Here is a 15,970-nt window from a genome sequence, read left to right on the forward strand (position 1 = left end):
GCTTTGGCAAATAGAATTAAGGAGAATCCAAAGGGTTTTTACAAATATATTAAGGACAAAAAGGTAACTAGGGAGAGAATAGGGCGCCTCAAAGATCAGCAAGGTGGCCTTTGCGTGGAGCCACAGAAAATGGGGGAGATACTAAATGAATATTTTGTATCAGTATTTACTGTGGAAAAGGATATGGAAGATATAGACTGTAGAGAAATAGATGGTGACATCTTGCGAAATGTCCAGATTACAGAGGAGGAAGTGCTGGATGTCTTGAAATGGTTAAAAGTGGATAAATCCCCAGGACCTGATCAAGTGTACCGAGGACTCTGTGGGAAGCTAGAGAAGTGATTGCTGGGCCTCTTGCTGAGATATTTGCATCATCGATAGTCACAGGTGAGGTGCTGGAAGACTGGAAGTTGACAAACGTGGTGCCACTGTTTAAGAAGGGCAGTAATGACAAGCCAGGGAAATATAGATTGGCGAGCCTGACCTCGGTGGTGGGCAAGTTGTTGGAGGGAATCCTGAGGAACAGGACGTACATGTATTTGGAAAGGCATGGACTGATTCGGGATAGTCAACATGGCTTTGTGCATGGGAAGTCATGTCTCACAAACTTGATTGAGTTTTTTGAAGAAGTAACAAAAAAGATTGATGAGGGCAGAGCAGTAGATGTGATCTATGTGGACTTTAGTAAGGCGTTCGACAAGGTTCCCCATGGGAGATTATTATCAAGGTTAGATCTAATGGAATACAGGAAAACCTAGCCATTTGAATACAGAACTGGCTCAAAGGTAGAAGACAGAGGGTGGTGGTGGAGGGTTGTTTTTCAGACTGGAGGTCTGTGACCAGTGGAGTGCCACAAGGATTGGTGCTGGGCCCTCTACATTTTGTCGTTTACTTAAATGATTTGGATGCGAGCCCAAGAGGTACACTTAGTAAGTTTGCAGATGACACCAAAGTTGGAGGTGTAGGGGACAGCGAAGAGGGTTACCTCAGATTACAACAGGATCTTGACCAGATGGGCCAATGGGCAGAGAAGTGGCAGATGGAGTTTAATTCAGATAAATGCGAGGTGCTGCATTTTGGGAAAGCAAATCCTAGCAGGACTTATATACTTAATGGTAAGGTCTTAGGGAGTGTTGTTGAACAAAGAGACCTTGGAGTGCAGGTTCATAACTCCTTGAAAGTGGAGTTGCAGGTAGATAGGATAGTGAAGAAGGCGTTTGGTATGCTTTCCTTTTTTGGTCAGAGCATTGATTACAGGAGTTGGGAGGTCATGTTGTGGCTGTACAGGACATTGGTTAGGCCACTGTTGAAATATTGTGTGCATTTCTGATCTCCTTCCTATTGGAAGGATGTTGTGAAACTTGAAAGGGTTCAGAAAAGATTTACAAGGATGTTGCCAGGGTTGGAGGATATGAGCTACAGGGAGACGCTGAACAGTCTGGGGCTGTTTTCTCTGGAGCGTCGGAGGCTGAGGGGTGACCTTATAGAGGTTTACAAAATTATGAGGGGCATGGATAGGATAAATAGACAAACTCGTTTCCCTGGGGTCGGGGAGTCCAGAACTAGAGGGCATAGGTTTAGGGTGAGAGGGGAAAGATTTAAAAGGGACCTAAGGGGCAGCTTTTTCACGCAGAGGGTGGTACGCATATGGAATGAGCTGCCAGAGGAAGTGTTGGAGGCTGGTACAATTGCAACACTTCAGAGGCATTTGGATGGGTATATGAATAGGAACAGTTTGGACGGATATGGGCTGGGTACTGGCAGGTGGGACTAGATTGGGTTGGGATATCTGGTCGGCTTGGACGGGTTGGACTGAAGGGTCTGTTTCCATGCTGTACATCTCTATGACTCTATGACTGTACTCCTGTTGCCCTAAATTTTTTAAGTAACTTGGCATATCAGGACGAGATCCTGGTAGATGCTTCCACATCTTACTTTTGTCTTCTGATAGCAGTTGCCTTCCGTCTCCTCTCTAGGGATCAATTTCCATGCAATGACAACTGAACTAGCGTGAAGTTTCATTTGATATCACCTCTCATTGGAAGAGAAGAAATTGTTTTCCTAATCAGTTTCTCAGAACTAAGTTTAAGTTCTTGTGCATTTTCAGTAGAGCAACTCGATTGTGCCTGTTTTCCCTGATGGCTTGGTAACTCAAATTCCCATGCCTTCGAGAACCAAAGATCACATTCCTAGACATTTCTAAGAATTGATTTTGAACCTTCAAATTTCTCCTTCTGTCTCTTGGTCTGTTCACGCCCTACCTCATTACCAACTACCCATGGTATTCCAATAACCACCAAGCCCACACTATTACAGAATACATTGAGGTTTAATATTTTCTTTCATATTTGGTTCTATAAAAGTTTAATCCTCCATTAGGATAACTGACAAGTATATCGGGGGCAAGAACCCTTTTTAGGGCTAATGCCTAGATTCTGAGACTAGATTCTTTGGGAAGAAAATAGGATGGGTGCCATTTTCAGGTTTATGCATGAGCTTGCCCTATTTTTTGATATTTGCAGTACCTAAATGGTCGAGCTTGCCTGTACACAAACCAAGAAAAATCTCCTCGGCCCTCATTATATTTAAGGAGTGTGTCAAGACTCTTCTGAACTTTGTGGGCATCTGTAAAGATTCTGGAGTTGGCACTATATTCTGCATTTTTGAGTGTTTCTCACTGATATTTACCACATGAGATTGCGTTGGACTGCAGTTATCCTTGTCAGCACATTTTTGAAAAATAAGATTTTGCCTTGTATTATTATGAGTTTGGTTTGGTGTTGTGTTCAAAGCTGTCTTTCATGATAGGAACATTGAAATCTTTGAATGCCTTTTGCCATATTTTGGTGTTAACTTAAATTCTGTTCAAAAGTGTCATTGTCCAGTTCTACTATCATATCATTTGGTTTCCATGTTTCCAGTTTGTCACTTACTGCCCATTCCTCATCTAAATATTTTACTCTATCAATAGACGCTGAACTGAATTTTAAGTTGGGGATGCACTGAAAGTAGAGGAACTGCTAGCACATGGGAACTCCAGACATAAGTGCGCGATAACTATCATTGGTATTTTAACCCACTCACTATTATATGATTTCTGTGGTTCCTAACCAATTTGATGAAAGGTATGATTTCAACTTCAGCATTTAAGTGGACATTCTGAACATGCAATTTGAAAGAATTTGGAATTGACAGGCAAAGAAAAACAAGTGCCAGAATGGAATCGAGACAAAGAAATATTGCCATTCATTTCAGAGTTGCTTCCCTGGATATGGTGCTGGGCGCTTTGAGGACATGAAGAGATGTTCTGTTTCTTAGCAATGGGGTAAGAAGCCAATTCTGGACAAAGTACATGAAGCAGTTCAATGACCTAAGTAGGGGAGGAAAGGTGAGAACAATTCACAACATCCTGATGTGTATCAACCAAACTCCTTGAATCTGTCTCTCAAGCTTATTATGGCATATCACTTCTCACACCAATTTACCTCCACCCATCCTTATTTATTTATGCACTTTCTTATACTCCATCTGCCTATCAAACTCTGAAACTCCCCTTCATGCTCTTCCGAAGGGCAGGATTTTCTGCTTTGAAATGGGTGTATGGAATCAAACAATTTCCCAGTGTTGCAATTCTGCCTCCAGCGGTCATGCCTGCCCACCATATATTTACTTGTAGAGTTGGAGACAGGCTAGAATTGCAGTGATGGTGTGTTAAAGGATGGTGATGGTACAAACTATGTCAGCAGGGGAGGTGTATGAGCCAATTCAGAGCCTGCCTAAATGATATTCTTTTATTACTTTGCTGAATGGGAGAGTTTTCAGGAAGTGACTGCGAATGCTGATAAGTGGTGAAGCGATAACTTTCAGTGCTTCAACAGGCAGTTAAAAACATTTACCTGTGAGTACTTTTGTTAATATAACTGATGGCTGATGCGTGATTGTCCTGTGAGAGTTCACGTTAAGAGCAGTTCCTTTGTGTCCTCCCAGCCCATTCTAAGATTTGTTGCTATCTTTACACACTTTCTTTGAAGACCTACCTTTGAGGACTTAGCTGGAATAGCCTTTTGCTGCTTCCCTCCTGCAAATGCCTGCACTTAACCAAATGGACATGCAGCAATTCACAGCACAGTTCTGCAAGTGAGCACAGCAGTTCTGCTGAGGTGTCAGTCCCCTCTCTCAGACCTCAACCTGGCAAATCTAACGCAGGATAGAAATGTACTGTAAAGGGCAGAACCCTTAGTATCATCAACATACAGAGAGATATCTAAGCGTACAGATCTACAGTTTTATGAAAGTGGCAATACAATTAGATGGGAGTGTTCAAGGCATATGGCATGCATGCCTTCATGCATCAGAGCATAGAGTATAAAAATTGGCAAGTCATATTGTAGCTGTTTGAACTATCGTTAGGCCACATTTGGAATATCATGTACAGTTCTGGTCATCACACTACCAGAAGAATGTAGAAGATATGGAGAGGGTACAAAAACAGTTTACCATGATGCTGCCTGTTTTGGAGGGTATTAGCTATGACAATGGATTACACAGACTTGGTTTGTTTTCTCTGGAATGTCAAAGGATAAGGGGCGACCTGATACAAGTTTACAAAATTGTGAGAGGCATGGATAGGATGTATAGTCAGAGTCTTTTCCCTAGGTTAGAAATGTTAATTTCTAGGGAACATAGGTTTACGGTAAAAGGAAGTAAGTTTAAAGAAGATCATAAAATCCTCTAGTGTGGAAGCAGATCATTTGGCCATCTGGTCCATACCAACTTTCAAAGGATGTTCCACCCAGACCCACCCCCATCCCTATAGTCCGCATTTTCTATGGCTAATTCATCTAGCCTGCATCTCCCTGGAATCTGTGGTCAATTTAGCTTGGTTAAATCACCTATGCTGGACATCTTTGGGCTGGGGAGGAAACCCACACAGACACTCATGGGAGAATGTGCAAACTCAACACAGACAATCCACTGACGGCAGAATTGATGCTGTGAGTTGGCAGTGCTAACTACTGAGCCACCGTCAGTTACTGATATGAGAGTCAGGTGGCAAGTGCCTGGAATATGCTGGAGGATGTAGTGGAGGTGGATATAATAGTAACATATAAGAAGCCTCTTAACAGAGATACGTATAGACAGGAATAGGGGGAGGTGATGGCCTAATGTGTTGTTGCTGGACTATTAATCTATAGACCCAGGAAATGGACAGGGAACCTGGGTTCAAATCTTGCCATGGCAGATGGTGAAATTTGAATTCAATTTTTTAAAAAATCTGGAATTAAGAGTCTAATGTTGACTGTGAATCTATTATCAACTGACAGTTTACCAATATCCTTTAGGGAAGGAAGCTGCTATCTTTACCCTAGCCTGTCCTATATGTGACTCCAGACTCACAGCAATGTGGTTGACTCTTAACTGCCTTCTGAGGAGTTGGCATGGTCAACCTGTAAATTAGTTACACAACCTGTAAATTAGTTTAAAAAAAAGGTCTGCTTTGAGGCAAAAAGATATTTAGTTTAGAAAGGCATCATGTATTTGTGCAGTCTTAATGGGTTGAAGGGCCTGTTCCTGCGTTGCACTTCTTTGTTCAAATCCCTTGAAGAGCTTTAATTATGACAAAGTGGCCACATAGTCTCAACACATATCACTCTGCCACTCATCCAGGAACAGCAAGCCATCAACCTTCTATACGGTGATCCCAGCACTGATGTGGGAGACTTAAAACACCATTCCATCACCATCATGGCATCTTGATAAGTGACCTTATGCAACATAAGAAGATAAGAAATAAGAGCAGGAGTAGGCTGTCTGGCCCATCAAAGGTGCTCTGCCATTCAGTAAGATTATGGTTGATCTTCTTGTGGACTCAGTTCCACTTAGCTGCTTGCTCACCATAACCCTTAATTCCTTTACTGTTAAAAAATCTATCAATTGCCTTACAAACATTCAATGAGTTTGTCTCAGCTGCATCTCTGGGCATGGAATTCCATAGATTCACAATCTTTTGGGTGAAGAAGTTCTTCCTCAGCTCAATCCTAAAACTGCTGCACCTTATTTTGAGGATATGACCCCCAGTTCTAATTTCACCTGCTAGTAGGAACCTCCCTGCTTCTATCTTATCTATTCCCTTCAGAATTTTATATGCTTCCATAAGATCCCCTCTTATTCTTTTAAATTTTAATGAGTTTAGTTTCTGCCTACTCAATTTCTCCTCATAACGCAACCCCCTCAATTCTGGAATCAACTTAACAAACCTCCTCTGTACCCCTTCCAGTGCCAGTACATCCTTTCCCAAGTAGGAGACCAAAACTGTACACAGTACTTCAGGTGTGGCCTCATCAACACCTACACAGTTGCAGCATTACCTAGCTATTTTAATCCCCATCCCTCTAGCGATGAATGACAATATTCCATTTGTCTTCTTAATTACTTGCTGCAGCTGTGATCCATGCACAAGGTTACCCAGGTCGTTTTGCACAGCAGCATGCTACATTTTTTTACCAGTAAAATAGAAGTTCATTTTGCTGTTATTCCTATCAAAATGGATGACCTCACATCACTGCCAGACCCTTGTCCACCCACTTATCTGTATCCCTCTGCAGACTTCAGTGTCCTCTGCACACTTTGCTCTACCACTCATTTTAGTGTCATCTGTAACCTTTGACACACTACACTTGGTCCCCAACTCTAAATCTTCTATGTAAATTGTAAACAAATATGGATCCAGCACTGATCCCTGAGGTGTACCACTGGCCACAGACTGCAAACCAGAAAACACCCATTTATCCCCATTCTTAGCTTTCTGTTAGTTAGCCAATCTTGTAAACGTGATAATACATTACCCATAATACAGTGCACCTTTATCTTATGCAATATCCTTTTGTGCGGCATTTTGTCAAATGCCTTCTGTAAATCCACTGGTTCCCTGTTGTCCACCACACTCATAAGGTTCTTAAAGGATCCCAGTAAATTCGTTAAACATGACTTGCCTTTGTGAATCCATGTTTTGTCTGCCCAATGGGACAATTTCTATCCAGATGTCTCACTATTTCTTTTTAAATTATTGTGTGTTGTATAGAGCTTTTTGCTGAGTTCATCACGAAGAATGCGAGCCTGAGAGGAATGCCTTTTCCAGGTAGCGGAGGCCTGTACATGGAAGATGTCACTATTTTCTGCTCAGATCTGCTGTAGGCGCACAGCTTCATGAGTGTCTGTGACCAGTTTGAACCAGCCTTGGGAAGCCAGAGTGAGGCCATATTCTTTGGGAACTAGGCTGACAGATTCTATATCCTGTTTACCATCAGGACAGATTACCTGAAGGTGCTAGGGATATGGTTTGGTGGGCCGAGGAGTATGCAAAATCTTGGGAGTAGTGCATTGCCATGGTGAAGCAGGCACTGTTTTTTTAGGAGTACTGCTTCCTCTCCGTTGCGGATAAAAACCTAGTCATCAGGTTTGAAGCACTGTCTCTTGTTGTATATGCTGCAGTACTGACACATTGCCTGAAACTACACTGTTGCAGTCATCTAAGCCATATTTCACATCACCTGGATGTCTAAGATGGACCATGTCTGCAGGGACTCCTTGTACAAAACTCTGGATAAGGGGAAAAAGAACGTACTCAGTGCTGCTGTCATCCTGATGGCCATTTTGTGTGCCGCAGCATCAAGTTGTGCATAGATCCTCAGTACACAAGCTCCAAGTGTCACTACATATTGAAGTTCCACCTGTCCCCAGTATTGCAAAGGATGGAACTGGCCTTGTTGCAGCGGAATGCTGTAAGTAGTGCTTCATAGAGAAATTTTCAAAGAAAAATTCCTGTGACAGCAGGTCTATCAGGAAGTGGTCAGCACACAACATCCTCGAGACCCTGCAGGAAAAAGGAGAGGATGGATCCTGCTACATGGTTCCTCAAGCAGACTGTCAAAATCATTTGGCAGAATGTCTCATCACTAGAACTTTCCAACAACTACCAAGACATCGCTTGGGTGGTGGGGAGAAAGGCACAACTTCTGAGATCCTTCATGTCCGCTTGGTCAGTCTGCCCTTGGAGCAGCTGTGGAGGTTTGAGACTGTCACACATATCCTTCTGGAATGTGCAAAGGAAGTCCTGGAGAGAGATGTAGTGGTTTTTGGCGGGGTACTGTGATGCAGGTTTCTGTGCTGTGCGGTTTGTTCCTCAGGACGCACCCAAAAACAAACATAAACTGTGCCTGGAGGGCCATCAATTTCAGTGAAAGACAGTCTTTGGTCTGCCTGAAACTTTAGTTAGTGTTCCAGAATAAGGGGTTGACCTCAACCTAGTGTTGAAGACTGGCACATTCCAATGTCCAAGACTACGACCTGAGGGACACACTAAAGTTTGGGGCAGCTGTCGCCAAGTTGCATTGGGAAAAGGCCACTGTCTGAGGTCTTTCTGCTGAAGTTAAATGGGGATCCATTCAGTTATCCGACCCTCCTAATGCGTCAACTGTATGCAAATATAATCTTGCTTATGTAAGAGATGTCTATGTTTCCTTGATATGCTATTGTACAGAACTGACTGCATTTGTGACTATGTATATATACAAAGATATTTTTAACTAATTAAGTATATTTTTGTATTTAAAAAATAGATTCAAGAATTATCCCCACTACAGAAGCTAAACTGTTGTTACCCACCTTTTGTCTGCCTCCTTTTTTAAACTGTGATGTCACATTTGTTGTTTTCCAATCTGTCGGAACCACCCCAGAACCTAAGAAATTTTGGTAAATTACCACAAGAACATTTGCCATTTCCCTTGCCACCTCTTTTAATACCCTGAATACCCTGAGATACATTCCATCAGGGCTAGGAGACTTGTCTATCTTTAGCTCCATTACCTTACCCAACACTACCTCTTTAGTGATAATGATCATTTCTAGGGCCTTACCTGCCATAACCTTCTTGTCATCAATTATAAGCATATTATTTGTGTCTTTCACTGTGAAGACTGACACAAAACACCTGTTCTATGCCTTGGCCATTTCCTCATTTCCCATTAAATTCCCCTTCTCATCCCTCTTCATATGGAATTCTCTGCCCTAGAAGGTAGTGGAGTTCAGGTCTCTGGATACTTTCAAGAAAGAGACAGATAGAATTCTTAAAGATAGTGGAATTAATGGTAATGGGAATAAGGCAGGAACAGTATACTGATTGTAGATGATCAGCCATGATCATAATGAATGGTGGTGCTGGCTCGAAGAGCCAAATGACCTACTCCTGCACCTATTGTCTTTTGTCCTCTAAAGGAGCAATGTTTACCTTAGTCACTCTTTTCCATTTTGTATATTTGGAGAAACTTCTGCTATCTGTTTTTATATTTTGAGCTAGGTTACTCTCATAATCCATCTTACTTTTCCTTATACTTTATCCGTGGCTTTCCCATACACTAGCCATCTTGACTATCCCTAATCAATCCTTGTCTTTCCAAATACATGTATATCCTGTCCCTCAGGATTGCCTCCAACAACTTGCCCACCACCGACATTAGGCTCACTGGTCTATAGTTCCCTGGCTTGTCCTTACCACCTTTCGTAAACAGTGGCATCATGTTAGCCAACCTCCAGTCTTCCGGCACCTTACCTGTGAGCATATTTGATGCAAATATCTCAGTAAGAGGCCCAGCAATCATTCCCTACACAGCATTTGCTCCTTGAAATGGAAGTCTCAGGTAGATAGATAATGAAGGCAGTATTTGGTATGCTTTCATCAGAGTATTGAGTACAGGGGTTGGGAGGTCATGTTGCGGTTGTACGGGACATTGGTAAGGCCACTGTTGGAATATTGCGTGCAATTCTGGTCTCCTTCCTCTTGGAAAGATGTTGTGAAACTTGAAAGGGTTCAGGAAAGATTTACAAGGTTGTTGCCGGGGTTGGAGGATTTGAGCTATAAGGAGAGGTTGAATAGGCTGGGGCTGTTTTCATTGGACTGTCAGAGGCTGAGGGGTGACGTTATAGAAGTTTATAATATCATGAGGAGCATGGGTAGGATAAATAGGCAACGTCTTTTCCCTGGGGTGGGTGAGTCCAGAACTAGAGGGCAGAGGTTTAGAGTGAGAGGGGAAAGATACAAAAGAGACCTAAGGGGCAACTTTTTCACGCAGTGGGTGGTACGTGTATGGAATGAGCTGCCAGAGGAAGTGGTGGAGGCTGGTACAATTACAACAATTAAAAGGCATTTGGATGGGTATATGAATGGGAAGGGTTTGGAGGGATATGGGCCAGTTGCTGGCTGGTGGGACTAGATTGGGTTGGGATACCTGGTAAGCATAGACAGGTTGGACCAAAGGGTCTATTTCCGTGCTGTACATGTCTATGACTCTAAATACTGTTTGAGGAAATTATCACAGGCACATTCTATGAAGTCCTCAAGGCTATTTTGACTGACGTAGTTTGACTAATCAACATATAGATTAAAATCTCCCAGAATAATTATTGTACTGTTTTTAAATAATCAGTTATTTCTTTGTTTATTGCCTGTCCCAGTGGGCCTATAGACTACACATATCAGTGACTTTTCTCCCTTACTATTTCTAATTTCCACCAACATTGATTCAGCCTTTTACTCAATAAAATCTATATCATTTCTTACTACCACCCTGATATCATCCTTAAATATCAGTGCTAATAATGATGTGGAGGTGCCAGTGTTGGACTGGGAGTTTGTTGGACTTCTCTCAAGGAATCTGATACACTTAGATATCTAACTCCCAGTCATGACCACCCTATGACTATGACTCTGTAATAGCCACTAAATCATACCAGTAGCAAAGATTTATACCATCAAGTCATTTATCTTGTTTTGAATACTATGAGCATTCAGGTCAAGTGTCCTTCTGCAAGTTTTTGTATCTTTTTGACACCTGGTTATTCTGTAATCTATTGTTCAGTCATGATGACTGAGCTGACATCTCCCAGAATGCTCCTCAGTGACATCTCCATGCCATTCTATGTTTGATGCTCTTCCTCCTTCTTATCATAGGTGGGGAGGGAGGTTCTTAAGCAGTCTGCTGTTCAGTCCTGGTGACTGAGTTGATTTCTCCCAGAATGCTCCTCAATGCTGTCTTGCTGCTGCTCTCTGTTGGACCATACACCTGGTCAATATGCATACGAATCCAGATATTTCTACTTCCCAATTTCAATGGCTGGAAGAGACAGCAACAGGAGATGCAGAACTTTTGATTAATCAGAAAGACCCTGATGAACTCTGACTTTCAAAATGGGCTTCCAAAATCATCGCTGGTCCCAGATCGGCTGCAATCAAAGCAGCATCCACATTCCTGGCAGTTCTTGTAGAGGCTGCATCCTGCTAGAAGTCATGACTTCAAGTAATTAATTGCCTGTCACAGAATCTGGACTTCATTACAGGAACTAAAGGCTGTAGTGTTGCTTCTGACTCCCTGACTGGTGGACTGGGTAATCTTCTTCATGTTAAGTATTAGCCCTGATTTCTTATTCATTATGTCCTCTTCCAGTGATTGTCTTAACGTCTGTGGAGGCACCATTATTCATTAAAGATTTCAGACAAATAATATTAATTTTTCCTTGCATGCTCCTCGCTACAACGCCATATGTAATTTACTCAAAAGAATAGAATACTCCCTATGCACCTTCAGATATACTCCTGTGGTATTGTTTTGGGCGGCACAGTGGTTAGCACTGCTGCCTCACAGCGCCAGAGACCTGGGTTCGATTCCCAACTCAGGCGACTGACTGTGTGGAGTTTGCACATTCTCCCCGTGTCTGCGTGGGTTTCCTCCGGGTGCTCTGGTTTCCTCCCACAGTCCAAAGATGTGCAGGTCAGGTGAATTGGCCATGCTAAATTGCCCATAGTGTTAGATAAGAGGTAAATGTAGGGGAATGTAGGGTTGCGCTTCGGCGGGTCGGTGTGGACTGGTTGGGCCGAAGGGCCTGTTTCCACACTGTAAGTAATCTAATCTAATCTAATCTAATTATCTACAGTGTGGAAACAATCCATTCAGCCCAAAACATCCGCACCGGTCCTCCAAAGAGTAACTCATCCACACCCATTTCCCACTCACTAATGCATCTAACACTATGGGCTATTTAGCACGGCTAATTCATCTAACCTGCACATCTTTGGATTGTGGAGGGAAACCTGAGCACTCAGAGGAAACCCACGCAGACACGGGGAGAATGTGTAAACTCCATTTAGACAGTCACCTGAGGCGGGAATTGAATCTGGGTTGCTGATGCTATGAGGCAGCAGTGCTAACCACTGAGCCACCATGCCAACCTTTTCATGGAGTATGGACACTGCTGGCTAGCCCAGCATTAATTGTCCACATATAATTGCAGTTGAGGAAGTGGGGTTAGTTGTCTTCTTGAATTGTTGTGGTATATATAATGCATTGGTACATCCACAATGCTGTCAGAGTTCCAGATTTTTTTCCCAGTGACAGCGAATGACAGTGATATAGTTCCATGTACGAATGGTCTGGGGTTTTTGGGGGGTGGGGGGGTTACTTCTAAGTGACAGTGTTCTCATACATAGGCTAACCTTGATTTTCTTTGTGGGAGTGCTTAAAGGTTCGGATGGTGCTGCTAAAGGAGCTTGAGTTGCTTCAGTTCATCCTGCAGATGGTGCACACTTCTGGCACCATATGCCAGTGATGGTGGGGTGTGAATACTGATGATGGTGAATGGTGGCACTAAAATGGAATGCTTTGTCTGGATGGTATTGAGTTTGAATGTTATTGGAGTTGTATTAATCCAGGCAATTGGATAATATTCCATAACACTCCTGAAATATGCTTCTATAAGTTTCTGTAATACAAACTAGACTTAAAACATAACTGGAACAGCACCATCTTACTTCTTAGATCTTTTAACATTTTCTCCCATGTTGCAGAAATATCATGAGTTACAGAAAATCTGCTTATCAGGACAACTTTCATGGAAAGGGCACAAACTTTAAAGTTTGCAGTAATTTTTGAGTCAAGAATAATGTGCCTCCTCTAATAGAATCTCCAACTTACTTTAATTACAGTTTGCAACTGTTTTCATCTTGTTTGCTGCTGTAGTTTCTAGTCCCTGTTTTGTTTCGGGGTTGTGAGATAGCTGACAAGGTTAGCATCAGAGTCATAGGTAGTCAAGAATCTAAGCTTCATTTCAAAATCTTCTTTATTTTAATGAAATCTGACATAAAATATGTTTCTATAATTAATAATTCCTGTTGTAAGATAAAATGTACTTTTGTAAAGTGTTTTGATGTCAGATTCTGAAATGCTTTCTTTTGTACAATATTCTGCATAGGCTGAATCTCCACTGCTCATTCGTCCATATGTGAAGGATCTTACAAACTCTGAAATACATTCTATAATGACTAGTGGATTTGCTACCATTGCAGGATCTGTCCTGGGGGCATATATTTCATTTGGGGTGAGTGATTGACATAGTCTGCTAAATGAGTTACAAAGTAGAAGCTTTCTGTTCTATTAAGATTGTGTTTTCTTTTAACACCTCATAATTCGGAATAAAACAACTTTTCCTCATTTTAATATGGCTTATAGACTAAAGGACTGAGTTATTCTCCTTGCATTGGAAAAGGACCAGAACTCTGCTTCAGCTTCCAACCTTGACCTAGTTTCTTCAGTTAAGAGCAATGTCTTAAGTAGCACAAGTTTCTGCAAGGAGCTCAGTACAGACAGGGAACTCTCTACTACTCAGGAGAAAGGTGTGGTATTTTGTATAATGTACTTCCATATGGTCTTATGGTCTTGCTCCACAATCACCTGATGAAGAAGCAGCACTTTGAAAGTTAGTGCTTCCAAATAAACCTGTTGTACTATGACCTGGTGTTTTGTGGTTTTTAACTTTGTCCACCCCAGTCCAACACCAGCTCTCCAAACCGTACTTACATATGAAAGGTAGGGAATTCCAAAATTTAAACCCAGAAGTGTTGAGAAATGGTAACATTTTTCAAAGTCAGTGTCATGTGTGATTCAAAGGGGATGTTGCAGATGGCAGCACTCCCATGTGCTTGCTTTATTTTTCTTTCTTAAACAATGGAAATTGTGAATTAAATAGGCACCTTGATGAATTATTGTAGATAACATATAATCTATTGGTGGAGGATGAGTTTAATTAAATTGATGGCTGACATGCCAGTCATGCGTTGGTTGGTTGAGGGTTGCTTAAGAGTTATGGGAGTTATATTCATCCAAGAAATGGGAAGTATTTTTCATGAGTGATGAGGATGCAAAAAAGGACTTTGGGGAGTTGGTTGTTCACCACAAAATTCGCAGCCTCTGCCTTGGTTTTGTTGCCACAGTTGCCACAGTATTTATGTGATGGTCCAACTAAATGTTTGGTCAGTGGTTAACCAAGGATGTTGATGGCAGGGCATTCAGCAATGGTAATTCCATTGAATTTCAAGGAGAACTACTTCATCGTCCTCCAATATCTCTACATTGTTATCCTGATTGGTGGAACTACTCTCACCTTGTTCTATTCTTCTTTATCAATCATAACAAGAGCATCACTTGCAAATACTTTTCTTCCAACTTCCAGTTATCACCTCTGATGTCTTACAATGATCTATCCTTGGCCTCCTTCCATTTCTTACCTAAATGCAGGTCTTTGGTGACATCATTTGAAGGAGCAATGATGCTTTTCACATGCACACTTATAACCCAGCTTGGTCTCACCATCAGCTCTCTTGATTGTTACTAGGCTAATAGTTGAAAATGTGTTGCTGGAAAAGCGCAGCAGGTCAGGCAGCATCCAAGGAACAGGAGATTTGACGTTTCGGGCATAAGCCTTTCTTCAGGAATTCTTCGGGCATAAGCCCTGAAGAAGGGCTTATGCCCGAAACGTTGAATCTCCTGTTCCTTGGATGCTGCCTGACCTGCTGCGCTTTTCCAGCAACACATTTTCAGCTCTGATCTCCAGCATCTGCAGACCTCACTTTCTCCTCTGTACTAAGAACATTACCAAGATACAAAAATAGTTGTGAAGGCAAGTAGTGGAGATGGCATAAAGAATTTACAGAGGGATATAGACAAGGTAGGCAAGTGGGAAAAAGTTTGACAGATGGAATATAATGTGGGAAAATGTGGGGTTATGCTTTTTGGCATGAATGAATAGAAGTGCTGAATATTTCCTAAATAGGGAAAGACTACAGAAAGCTGTAGAACACATGGGTTTGGAGCTGTAGTGCATGAATCAGAAAAAGAAAGTATGCAAGTACCTTGGGTAATAGGGAAGGCTAATGGTACATTGGCTTTCATTTCAAAGTGAATGAACTGTAAAAATAGAAAGGTTTTGCTAAGTCTGTACAATACATTGTTGAGATTACACCTTCATTATTGTGTACAATTTTAGTTCCATTATCAAAGGTAAGATACACAGGCAATTCAGACAAGATGCACTAGGTCAATGCTGTGCATGAAGTGATTTTCACATAGGAAAGGTTCATTCAGTTGGGTAAGTACTCACTGGAATTTAGGGGAAAAGTGTGGAATTCTTTACCATCGAGGGCCACCGAAGGTGGGTCATTTAGCCTATTCAAAGCCGAGGTAGACAAATTGCTGATCATTTGAGAAATAAAAGATGATGGAGGTAAAGCAGAAAAGTGGAGTTGAGGATTATTAGATCAGCCATGCTCTCATTGAATGGCAGAGTGACCTTGATGGGCCAATGGCCTACTTCTGTTTCTATGTATTGTGGTCTTACTTTCTTAGGGATAGATACTGAGTTGCTCGTAAATTCAAAATTTGATCGTGTGCTTCAAAGGTTTAGAAACCACTGATCTTCAAGATGTACTGCTGATGTTTAAGGTCCTTAGACAACACCTTCCAACCCATTCCCACTACCATCTCGGAAGAGCTAAGGAAGCAGATACATGGGAACACAACCAACTCCAAGTACCTCTCCAAGCCAGACACCTCCCTGCCCTAGAAATATATCATCATTCCTTTATTGT

General features: G+C 41.9%; 1 protein-coding gene across 1 annotated transcript in view; it reads left to right on the forward strand.

The window, feature by feature from the left end:
• Nucleotides 1-15,970, forward strand: part of LOC132825926 (solute carrier family 28 member 3-like) — a 152,375-nt gene that overhangs the window by 102,108 nt on the left and 34,297 nt on the right. The window contains exon 9 of the mRNA XM_060841569.1: nt 13,300-13,425. Within this exon, the coding sequence (XP_060697552.1) occupies nt 13,300-13,425 (126 nt within the window). The remainder of the gene's footprint in view (nt 1-13,299; nt 13,426-15,970) is intronic.

This window comes from Hemiscyllium ocellatum, chromosome 2 (assembly GCF_020745735.1).
Source record: "Hemiscyllium ocellatum isolate sHemOce1 chromosome 2, sHemOce1.pat.X.cur, whole genome shotgun sequence".
Classification (NCBI taxonomy): Eukaryota; Metazoa; Chordata; class Chondrichthyes; order Orectolobiformes; family Hemiscylliidae; genus Hemiscyllium; species Hemiscyllium ocellatum.